Source organism: Urocampus carinirostris, chromosome 10, assembly GCF_059441175.1.
Source record: "Urocampus carinirostris isolate Australia breed hairy pipefish chromosome 10, RoL_Ucar_1.0, whole genome shotgun sequence".
Lineage (NCBI taxonomy): Eukaryota > Metazoa > Chordata > Actinopteri > Syngnathiformes > Syngnathidae > Urocampus > Urocampus carinirostris.
The window spans coordinates 5,189,680-5,201,710 of NC_142358.1; the positions used below are offsets into that span (position 1 = coordinate 5,189,680).

Consider the following 12,031-nt stretch of genomic DNA (forward strand, 5'->3'; position numbering starts at 1 on the left):
CTTCCCATTACGTCGCGCCCACGTAGCCACTAGCATTACTGTCAGTCATGATAGCAATAATGACGGTTATTAACCGCGTCACCTTTTATGAGCTCTCGTCGCAAGAGTATCTATTTGCAGGAAACAGAGCTTAAAGAACTGTGAACTTACTTTTTTTTTCTGAGTTTTTACTTTGAGTTAACTCTTTAAATACTCCAGGTACTCTAGATCATCAAAGCGGCGCTGCCACGAGCAGCTGCCTTTTCCAGCAGCTGCCCTATTGTTTTATTGTCTGCTCCTATCTTCGGTGTTTTTTCTTCCCGTTTTGACAACTACACTATGGATTACTTCTATCCTATGGACATGGGTTTTAACGCACAAGAAATGCGTGTATTCAAGGAATTTCAACTCCTTGCCCTGAAAAATTCTCGTGCCGGCGTGATGAAGGGGCCTATCGTGGAAGAAAAGCCGGAGCTAGCGAAGCGGCTAGCGGCGTTATAAGTCTTCGGTACCATCCGTAATCATGGTAAATGCGAACTCACGACCAAATAAGATCATCGAGTGCTGGTGGAAAACATCGAAGCGCACAGGGAGCGCAGTTGCTGTGTTTTGCGGAAACGTGGCTCACGTTTAGCATTCCGGACGCTAACGTGTAGCCACCCGGAGCTACCCGGAGCAATCCGGCTTCAATGCCGCTAAACAGAGACACGAAAGCCGGTGGAATCGGAGAGGAGGCGGACTTGCTAACACGAGGTGGTGTATCCCTGGATTTTCACCAAGAAAAGTTTTCCATCTGCCGCAGGGATGTCGAATTTTTGGACTGGCGTGACGTCATCCACTTCGCTACAAGCATCCCTAGGGCATCATGTTCATCTGTTAATAAACAACGGGGTAGACTGCTGGAAGTGTGAATTTCCCTACGGGGATGAATAAAGTATCTATCTATCTATCTATCTATCTATCTATCTATCTATCTATCTATCTATCTATCTATCTATCTATCTATCTATCTATCTATCTATCTATCTATCTATCTATCTATCTATCTATCTATCTATCTATCTATCTATCTATCTATCTATCTATCTAAGTAAATCAAAGAATCTTTAAAGACAGTTAGCCCATGTTTACTTAAGAGTTCTCTTTGATGGCAGTAAAACATTATGGTGATTAACTCACTCAGTGCCAGGAGGTTTCTCTTAAATTGGTCAGGTTGGTGCCAGCCAATTTTTGCCATTTTGACTCATTTTTGAGTGCCTACAGAAAAGTTTGTTCTGTAGTTATATAGGCCTAGGACTAATCAAAAGAAAGCTTGAACCCTCATCTTCCTTTAGAAAAACGTATGCCTCTAGCTTTTACCATTGTGTAGTTTCTTGAAAATACAGATTTCTAAGAAAAATTCAGAGAAAAACCTCTGAAAGGACGTATTTCAAGCAGAACTTTCCCTTTGGTGCTTTTTTTGGGGGGGAAAATATTTGCAAAACCTACTCTATCTAAACAATGCATTCCATGAACACAAGGGCACTTTGCTTGCAAAATAACATTTTATTGCAAGACTGAACTTATGCATGAATGATGCATGAACTTTGCTAGAACTTTGCAAGAACTTTTCAACACCCGATGTTTCCGGTAAAATCACATGTTTCGGGGCGTCATGGCGATCACAGATATAAAGTTAACATCATCCCTTTCTGCCCCAAATATTACTAGACCACTCCGTCACCTTTACTAGAAAGAATAATGCTTTGAAACATGAACAGTCTGTATATATTCAAGGTTCTCTCGCATAACTACTTGTCAGTCCTTCTCTATTCAACTGACTTAATTACTGCTCAGAAAATTTCAAATTATTCTTAAGTAACGGAAATAGTTACTTTTCCTGGTAACAAATGACTTTTACTGTAGAGTATTTCAGTTACTAAATCATAATTTTTGGAACAAGTAGTGAGTAACTATGACAAATTACTTTTTTTAAAGTAACATGCTCAACACTGGTCTTAACACATAGTTATGGTAGATAATCGATATTGTCGGATATTGAAAGTTCGGGTTGTTCTAAAAAAGGGGGCCAAAAGTAATCTCTCAAAACATGATTTCTTACTCTTTCATGGCCAAAAAAATAAGAAATTCCAAGCGGCCTGTATGATACTTGGTCAATAAAGTGTTTTATGCATCTTTTTCCTATTTTTTGTTTATTTTTCTTCAGGTCAGCTCACTCTTCACTCCCCTCTGACATCTCCTGAGGGCGTTGCAGAAAAATTGTAAAAAAATAAATAAATAAATAAAAAATAGTTTACGGGTGCCCGGGAAAGCCACTGGCTATTGATCCTTACAGCCGGGCTGCAGTATTGCAGACATTTCGTTAAATAGTGCTGCTGATGTGAAATATTTTTGTCGGGTTTTAGTTGTGCTGAGCTGCCATTTTTGCTCATTATGTTTTGTTCTACTCAGGTGAATAGTAAATCATGTCCTTTACACTTAGCACAGGGGTCAGTAACGTATGGCCCCTGAGCCATATATGGCTCTTTTCAAATTTGATTGGGTGAGCGCTAGGGTTGGGCGGATCTCTGCACACACAGCACGCTTCCTTCTTTTTCGCACGTGCCCATTGCGCTGATGATAATTATTGTATGTTCGTTTGCAATATTTTGTGGCATTTTTACAAAACAACTGGTCTTACCTTGTTCTGGCATTATTATTACTTCATAAATGTTATCAAATCATCTAACGTCACACCATGAAATAAAATGAGAGAAAAAAATTGCATTTTGTCTGGAGAGCGGTTTTGGCAGTTTTGGTGAATTTTCTCTTCAAATATATGGTATGGCTCTCTTTCAAAAAACTCACAATATTTTGGCTCTTTGGGTCAAAAAAGATCTCCGACCCCTGGGTGAGCAGAAAGATGCTTGGATGGTCAGAGGTTGCGACCAAGTGGAAATTAAAAAAATGTATATACTATAATATCAAAGATTCAATGGTAAATGACAACTGAGCTTCCATTGGCTAATCTGTCCCTCCTCGAGTGTGAGCAAAGTTTAAGATAGTATTTGTAAGTAAAGATGAACGTGAGACGTGATATATCTCACGGAAAAAGCGACATAGCTTCAACAAAATGGCTGCCCTCACAATTCTAGCCCGCATTAGCATTGTCAACTGCCAACTTTAGCGAGTGGTCATCCTGAAAGGGGGATACCACTTCTGTGGTCCCTTCTCAAGGTTTCTCTTTTTCTTCACGCTGAGGTTTTGAGTTGTTCCTTGCCCGCATGTTGGTTTAAGATCAGGTAATTGTGTCATTGTAATCCTGTGCAGTCCTTTGAGACATTTTTGTGATTAAGGACTATATAAATAAATTTGACTTGACTTGACTATGTTAGCAACATTATTCATACTTATGTAAAACATTGACAACTTAAACCAATTGGGGAATCATGGCTGATACAGAAAATATTTAAAACTTTATCATAATTATATTGAAAATAATTAAAATGATTATTTATTTAAAACCAATGAGGTTGATAATTATAAATCATTTTAAAGGATTATAATATGTAGAATGACTATAATAGGTTTATTATAAATATTTTATCAATGGATGGATGCAGTTAACTACTGATGATATTAGAAGTTAATCATAACTAATTATATCACACATAAAAAGTTAACAATAAGTTAACTATGATAACAATAATAAAAGCATTAAAAGCAATTGCATTTGCTAGTTATATGTTGTATAACTAGCAAATACATTTATTATGGTCAATCATATTGATAATAATAAGTTGAATTGAACAAGTTTATAATGGAAATCAATTATATTACTAATGAGTTATTCATAATTATACAAATTATTTATTTTATATATTATAATGATTAAACAAATCACACGTAATTGATTATATTCATACTCATAGCTTGTGATTGAGTATAGTAATTATTACAATGCAATTGTTTCATTATAAGTCAATTATAATCTTATTTCTATTTTAACTTGTCATACTTATTTATGTGACTGATTAAACATTAATTGTAATTTACATTATCATAATTTTAAGTTAAAAATAGTATTTGGAATAACAACAATAAGTAAATTATTTTATTCATAACACATACTAAATCTTTAATTTTGTATTAGTTATAATAAAATATATAACTAATCATACAGGCCGCACGGCATCGCAGTGGTTAGCGCGTGTGCGGCAGGCACAGTTCTGAGGTCATGGGATCAAACCTTCCTGTGTGGAGTTTGCATGTTTTACCCGTGCTTGAGTGGGTTTCCTCCAGTTAGCTGGGTTGGGCTCCAGCACCCCTGCGACCCTACTGAGGATAAGTGGTGCAGAAATTGGATGGATGGACTAATCATACATTAATATAATTATTATACAAATGATTACAAGTTAATGAATGAATTGTATCAATAATTATAGGTTCATCATAATGAATTATCATAATTGTGATACATTAGATTACTAATGAAGTTTAATAATTCAAAATTACAGTAATTTTAATTAATAATATTAATACTTATAAGTTCATTATTAACTAAAGAAAGAATGACTTTATTATACTCATCTATTATGAGCACATTATTATTAATAATTATAATGAATTATATCAATCATTCAACTGTGTAGGTTTTGTCTTTGCATTGATTGGAACATGAAACTTTTTGTGAATTAATAACATAATACTAGTGGGGATAAAACAATGATATCTCATTATTAGTGGGGAAAGTCCCTTCCGTTCATGCCAAAACTATTCCCTTTTAGTCATGAAAAGTCAATTACTGTATTTTCCAGAGTATAAGGCTGTGCACCTTAAAAAAAACCTAAATTGGTCAGAAATGTTAAAGTGTGCCGCGCCTTAACATATTGGAAAATACAGCGGATAAAATTGTAAATTCATTGTTACAGTTATATGATAAAGCATACAGTAACTGTTCTGCCTTTGAGAAACATATGGAGTCGTCTTCGAGTGCCCTCTTGTGGGTAACACGTTAGTTGTTTGTTGCTAACGTTAATTTTGGTGGTAAAACCAGATTTCCGAATGTTTATTTATGTTCTATGAAATATTTGTTTCTAACTTATTGTATTTATTGATTTTGCATGCAACTATAGCTTTTACTGTAGTTTTATTTCCATGCGCTTATTATTTTAGTGCTCCTCCTATATGAAAAATATATCACATTTTTGGTGGGGCTTTTGGTAATGCGGTACATCTTATAGTGTGTAAAATCCGGTATAATGAATTGAATTGATACTTTCACAAGCTGTTTTCTGAGCGCTAACATTTTGTTATTTTTTCTTTTCAGATCAGGTCCGCAACAGCTACTTTATTGGACTGGATGGTTCCCTGCGGCTAGCGCTAGCTAACGGCATGGAGGTTTCACTGCACACGGAACCCCACCTGCTAGCTGGCACCGTGCATCCTGCTGTTAGCAAGCGCAACATCACGCTAGCTTTGGATAACGGACTCAACCTGGTCGAGTGGCGACAGAGGAAGGAGCAGGCCAGGGGACAGGTCACCGTTTACGGAAGACGGCTCAGGGTGAGCAAACGGGGGACAGGTTGGGGGAAAGGGTCTGGTTTACTCTGAGGTAGTGCTAAACAACTATTCTAAGCAATTGGTTCTCAACAAGGCTGATATCAGGAGCCAGCATCCCACCCTAACTAGAAGCTGTGGCCTAAATCAGGAAAAAAAAAAACACTTTTTATATTGGTTGATTGAAAGGATTGTCCAGTTTAAACCCCAAATGTGTCATATAGACCAGGAGTTGGTACGCGTGTACCCTGCGGAAGCCTTTATGCGTACAGGGCAGTCTGTGGTTCGATAAAGAGCTTTTAGATGAAGAGGATTAGGACATTGTGTTATGGTCAATGAAACCAAAATACAACTTTTTGGTAGAAACACAGGTTCTGGTGTTTAGAGGATAAAGGATACTGAACAGCATCCGAAGGACAACTGATATGTGTAAAAGAAAGAATGAATGGGGCCATGTATCAAGAGATATTAAGTTAAAATTACCTTCCATCAGCAAGGGTACATAACAAAGAATTAAGATTAACTTTTGGTATTGGCCAATTACTTATCATCTCTCATGATTTGCAAACAAATTATTTAAAAATCAAAAAATGTTATTTCCTGTTTTTTTTTCCACATTTTGTCTCTCATGCTTACGGTTTATCCATGTTGACGATTATGGGCCTGTAATATATTCAAGTGGGAGAATTGCAATATTAGTGGTTGACAAAATCCTTATTGGCCACAATGTATACAAGTAAACAAAGAATGGTAGTGAACACCGACAAGAACATCTGAACCTCTTCCCAAAGTTGACGTATTTAAACTGGGATGTGTCAACTTTTTATATTCGCTCTTTTTTTCTTTTCGCAACCAAGGCTGACACAACCCCCGGCTTTGTTTTTTTCTCACCTTAGCAAGATAAGCAACATCTTTTTTTTTAATGCAGGTGGCCTTGCACATCCTCCAGCAGACAGGCAAGCCAGAACCCTAATGGGGAGGTGCCACTTTGTCTGACATGGGGATGTTCATGTAATGGCCCCGTTGTCCCTCTGGAAGTGCGAGTGTCTAAGGTGGGGAGGAGGGGGGAGAACGGCTAAATGGGAGCAGCCTAGTAGCCAAGTGTCAGGCATAGCCCCAATTGTGGAGCGACCTTGAATGGCGCGTCAAGTGATATTACGTGGGTGGTTGGATGCTGGTGGTCGTGTGTGTTTGATTTCGCAAATCTTTGATGTGAAAATTAGCCCTCAGGGAGAGAAAACAGAGCTGGCAAGTACTATGAATCTTCAATAGTTTACTAAGACAATTTTTAGCAAATTACAAAATAAGCATTTTGTTATAATGACTATAAATATTGAAAATAAATCAAGTAATATTTTATTTTATGGTGTTTGAAGTTTAAATACTAAATGGCTAGTTCAATAAATTGAATTGTATCTTTAGACGGAGTGCTATCAAGAGGAAACAATCAACATCCCAAATACTCTATGAAGCTTCTTTCACTATTTACACTTTTTCACTAGTATAAAAAATTCTTCTTTTCTCCCCTTTTTTCCATTTATTTTTTCTCAGGTTTTTTTTCTCTTTCTTTTACTTTTTTCGTTCTAGAGTATGTCACAAAAATGATTATACCACTCACATTTCTGCAACGATTTCATTATAACATTTTAATAGAACATCACTGAATAAACATCACTTTACACAATAAAACACAGTCTGTGTAAAGCTTATAAAGCAGTGTAAATTTCCCCCCCAAAAACTCACCATTAGTAGCTAAATCCCTGGTAACAGAAGTGAGTACACCCTAAAATAAAAGTTCCCGAAGTTCAATATTTTGTGTCGCCACCATAATTTTGCGGAACCACCTTAATCCTCCTGTCTATAGATTTCAACAGTGCCTCACAAATTTTCACTTGAATGCCCTTCCAGTCCTCCATGACAACATGACAGAGCTGGGGGATATTTAATATCTTGTGCTTCGCCTCCTTCTGTTTGCTTATATTGAGAGAAATGCTTGGCCAGTCCATCCCCTTTACCCAGAGTTGGGTAGGGTTACTTTAACTTGATTACTTTCAATTACTTTTGGATTACTCCAATACCAAATATGCTAATAAAAGACAAAAGAAACTAAATATGAATAAAATTATGACTCACAACACATGGTAAGCTTTCTCTCCTGGCTTTGATCTCTTTGATCTTCGGCAAAACTAACATAAAATGCGACAGAAACAAAATGAAAATAAATCCAAACAGCTTGCCAACATCATTTTTGCCTTTCCATGTATTCCGTTACTCCCCTAGCCTGCACAAAATTTTGTAATTTTATTCATATTTAGTTTTTGTCTTTTATTAGCATATTTGGTATTGGAGTAATCCAAAAGTAATTGAAAGTAATCAAGTTAAAGTAACCCTATCCAACCTTGCCTTTACCCTTAGCCCCCTTAGAAAACCCTTGGTCATCCTAGAGGATTTTTTGTGGTCATTGTTTGGCTGGAACATTGCCCTTTGCCCCAGTTTCTGGAAGGAGCGGCATCATTTTCTGCTCCAGTATTTCACAGTAGATTTTTGAGGTTATGTTTTCCTCAATGAAATGCAACTCTCCAACTCCAGTTGCACTCATGCAGCCCCAAACCATGACATTCCCAACACCATGCTTGACTTTTGGTACGACACAAACATGCTTTGTACTCCTCACCTGGTTGCTGGCACACATGCTTCACACTATCTGAGCCAAAACAATTCATATTTGTCTCATCAGACCAGAGGATATCTTTTCCAGTAAGCCATGGCTTTTGTTGACAGACTTCCTTTAGTTGTGTCAGAGCGATGTTTCTTTAGAGATGTTCTATTAAACATTATATAATATTATATGCGGAAATGTGAGGAGTGCAGTGTTCTCGTTTGCCCGAGTCCCTGCGTCCTAGACGCATAATTTTTGCTGGGGACGCATCGTCTCAAATCAACGTGCGTCCCCGGGACGCAACTTTTTTGACACAAAATTGTCATTATTACCCGATTTTTTTTTTTAACAAATATTTACCGCACTCCAAACTTTTTGTCAGGCAGATCCGGCAGATGTTATTTTGGTCTCGCGGTTCGAGTTTTCGTCTGCACGCCGTTCTTGAGTTGTGTAGTGAAAAGTCCGTCTCTTTTTAGAGAACCGGCTTTTTCGGCTCAACTCATTAAAGAGAGCCGTCCCTCAAACGGCTCACTTGCTTTGATGCATTATATCGCTAATTATGATGTTGTATAAAGAAGTGAAGAAAAAAAGGAAGTATAAAAGGAGAAAATGAAAAAAAGACAGGTTTGTGGTTATCCCTTTAATCGGTATATTACCAACAATAATTTGATGCGGAAAATGAATTAATAACTTGATGATTAAAACTGAATGAATATATAGATTTTTATTATAAATTTGTCACCGATTTACAATTTCAACCTCGATAACACTAAATTTTGGGCACCCATAGATCTCTGTTGGGACCCATAGATTTTTGAGCATGCGAGTCCCCGGGACCCATCACTTTTCAGAGGTAAAATGAACACTGGGAGTGTACCCACTTTTGTGACATACTGTATTTCTATTTTTTTGAATCTTTTTTGCTGGTTTTTCCCTTTCTTCTTGTTTCAATTTTTTTGTGTTTTCTCTTCTCTTTTCCCCCTCATTTTTTCACCTTTTCTCGTTTTTCCTTTTTTGTCTTTTTACCCTTTTTTCTTTTTCTTTTCATTCCTTTCTTCCTCTTTCATTAAGTGATAACAATAACCACTTTTAACCTCAAAATGACGCTCTTAAATGCTACTTGGAAAATAAAAATCCACACATAAAAATCCTCTTCATCATATACAATACGATTTTTTTGTATTTAGCAGCTATGTTAAAAAATGAACACAATATCTCCATTTCACATTTTACAAGTCACATTAATTTAGCTGTATAAATTATTAACTATATTAAATTTACAAATGATGACGCAGAGAGGTGAAAATACAACTACATTTTATACAGACAACATACTTGTCCGATATCAGTTCGATAAGTATCCACCCAATAATCATTGTGCATCCCTAATTAAAGTGTCAGCCAGAAACTCTGGACAGTTTCTAAGTCTAATACCTTATTAATTAACGTTATAAAATAGCAAGAAAAAAAACAATAAATAATTAAACCAATAACACAATCCAGACCAAATGATTTCTCGCCTCTAAGGTTTTAGTATATGTATATAATAAACTACAATTTAGCATTTCTTTCTGAATGACTGTGGTAAAGATGATGTTTAATTTATTTTCATAAGAGTCATGCATAACTTTATTCTCGGCTCCATACAAGAATATATATTTTTAATGTAATATAATACAAAATTAATTGACACACAATATATCATCCATGTATATTTTATGTATGAACATTCATGTTGCTCATTATCGTTTAGCTCAATAACGTTATTGCCTATCAAATATTGAAACTTGCATGGGCAAATGACGACTTTATAATAAATATGTGTATATACATGGTGGGGGATTGTAAAGTGAAATTATGCTAATTAGTTAAAAAGGTTTGTAATCCTGGTTAACCCAAATAATGACTAAAATGGCTGCGCCCTGTTTGGCTGCGGCTGCATCGGCTCACTACAGTTTAACTGTACGGGTCAGGTGTATCGACATTTCGTTCTGTGTGCATTGTTACAAAGAATTACAATAAAAGTAAATTCTTCTTCATTCTTCTAAAATATATTAATATATATATTCAGATTCAGATTCAGATTCAGATCTACTTTATTGTCATTCTAGTACACGTGTATACAGAACGAAATGTCGATGCATCTGACCCCCACAGTTTCCTTGAATGTACAGATATAAATAAAGTTGTATTGTATTTTGGCTACGTATAGTATTTTACCATAGTGCCGATAGTGCAAGAAGAGTAGCTAACCAGATGTGCAAAATGGGCAGTCAGGTTAACAAGTCAGGTACACAGTAACATTAACACTGTAACAATAACGCTGTAATTACAATAGTGCAGAGAGCAATGTGCAAGGAGTGGCAAGCTATAAAAAAACTGCCAGTAGTGCAAAAAGTCAGATTAGCAGCCGTTTAGATTTAAGTTAACTATATGTTAGATTGACCATTTAACAGTCTAATGGCCAGGGGGACTAGACTATTGCGGAGCCTGGTGGTCCTGCACCGCACACTGCAGTACCTCTTCCCAGAGGCTAGCAGAGTGAACAGTCCATGATGGGGGTGAGAGGGGTCCCCGGTAATGTTCTTAGCATGGGATAGGCAGCGCTTCTGGCCAATGTCCTGAATGGAGGGAAGTGTAGTCCCGATTATTTTCTCTGCTGTCCTCGTTACCCTCCTCACACTACCCCAGTCGGTAGCGCTGCAGCCTCCACACCACACAGAGATACAGCTGGTCAGGATACTCTCTATGGTGCCCTATATATATATATATATATATATATATATATATATAACAAAATTATATACAGTAAGTACTATGTATGCGTAATATATATGCATATGATGAAATATCTATAAATAAGTATACACTGAAAGGAAACTTTTATATTTACTTTTGATGTGACATGACTTGAGCTGGCACTGTGAAGTTAGTTGGTGAATGTAGTGAAGGGAGGGAACAGCGGATTTAAATTAACACTAATTGTGAAGCTGCCACTTGTGAGGCTTGTTTGAAGTGAAAACAGTTTGAGGGTTTTTTCTGTGCAATTATTTTTCTCTTTTTACCTTTGGCGTCCATGGCGGATCACACACACACACACGATTTGCTACCTGCGCAGATCCTTTAATAAGGGCAAGGCTTGGGCAGTGCAGCCCGGCTCTCGGTGAGAGCCTCTCAGGGGACATGGGAGAGAAGACAATAAGCGAAGGAGGAATGCGCGTACTTATTTGAGTAACAGGTTCAATGTAGACTGATATTGTTGTGGTTTTCGGTGGACCCAAACACAAGAAGAAGGAAACTTACAGTACTCAAAAATGATTGTATTAAATCACAAAATACTCAATGAATTGACAAACAAATGGTCAAAAACAACGATAAAACTGTCCGAATCAAAAAAACAAGAAAACAAACAAAAGCAGGACGGATTGGAATAACGTGATGGTGAAAAATAGGAAACTAATATGGGCACCCCTCAATAGGCGGAAGCATGCCAAATTTAGCGGAAGTAGGAGTAAGTAAGAGTAGTTTCTTCTTCACAAATCTACACAACTAAAGGTAACAGAGTATACACAATTTTACGCGCCAAACTGTAGGTCGGCGCCAGTGTACGCAGCACCACCAAAAGTGATGCTCTTCACTTCCGGGTTCTTGTAAACAAAGCGGATTATTTGGATAGCATGTCGCCATGCCCATGTCAGTAAAACAGGAACACGGTTGTTTTACTTTCCCTGGAGGTGGCGTGACAATCACTCACCCGGATACACTGCGTGCATGGGCGGACAAAATGTCTATCTTTGTGGAGTCCTTGGTGATCAACAGAAAACCAACGGAAAACCTTAAAGCCACCAAAGCGTA

General features: G+C 37.0%; 1 protein-coding gene across 3 annotated transcripts in view; it reads left to right on the plus strand.

The window, feature by feature from the left end:
* tenm4 (teneurin transmembrane protein 4) overlaps positions 1-12,031 on the plus strand; it is a 287,914-nt gene that overhangs the window by 246,623 nt on the left and 29,260 nt on the right. For all 3 annotated transcript variants that reach the window (XM_088346405.1, XM_088346406.1, XM_088346404.1), the window contains one exon: positions 5,288-5,523. In XM_088346405.1, the coding sequence (XP_088202531.1) occupies positions 5,288-5,523 (236 nt within the window). The remainder of the gene's footprint in view (positions 1-5,287; positions 5,524-12,031) is intronic.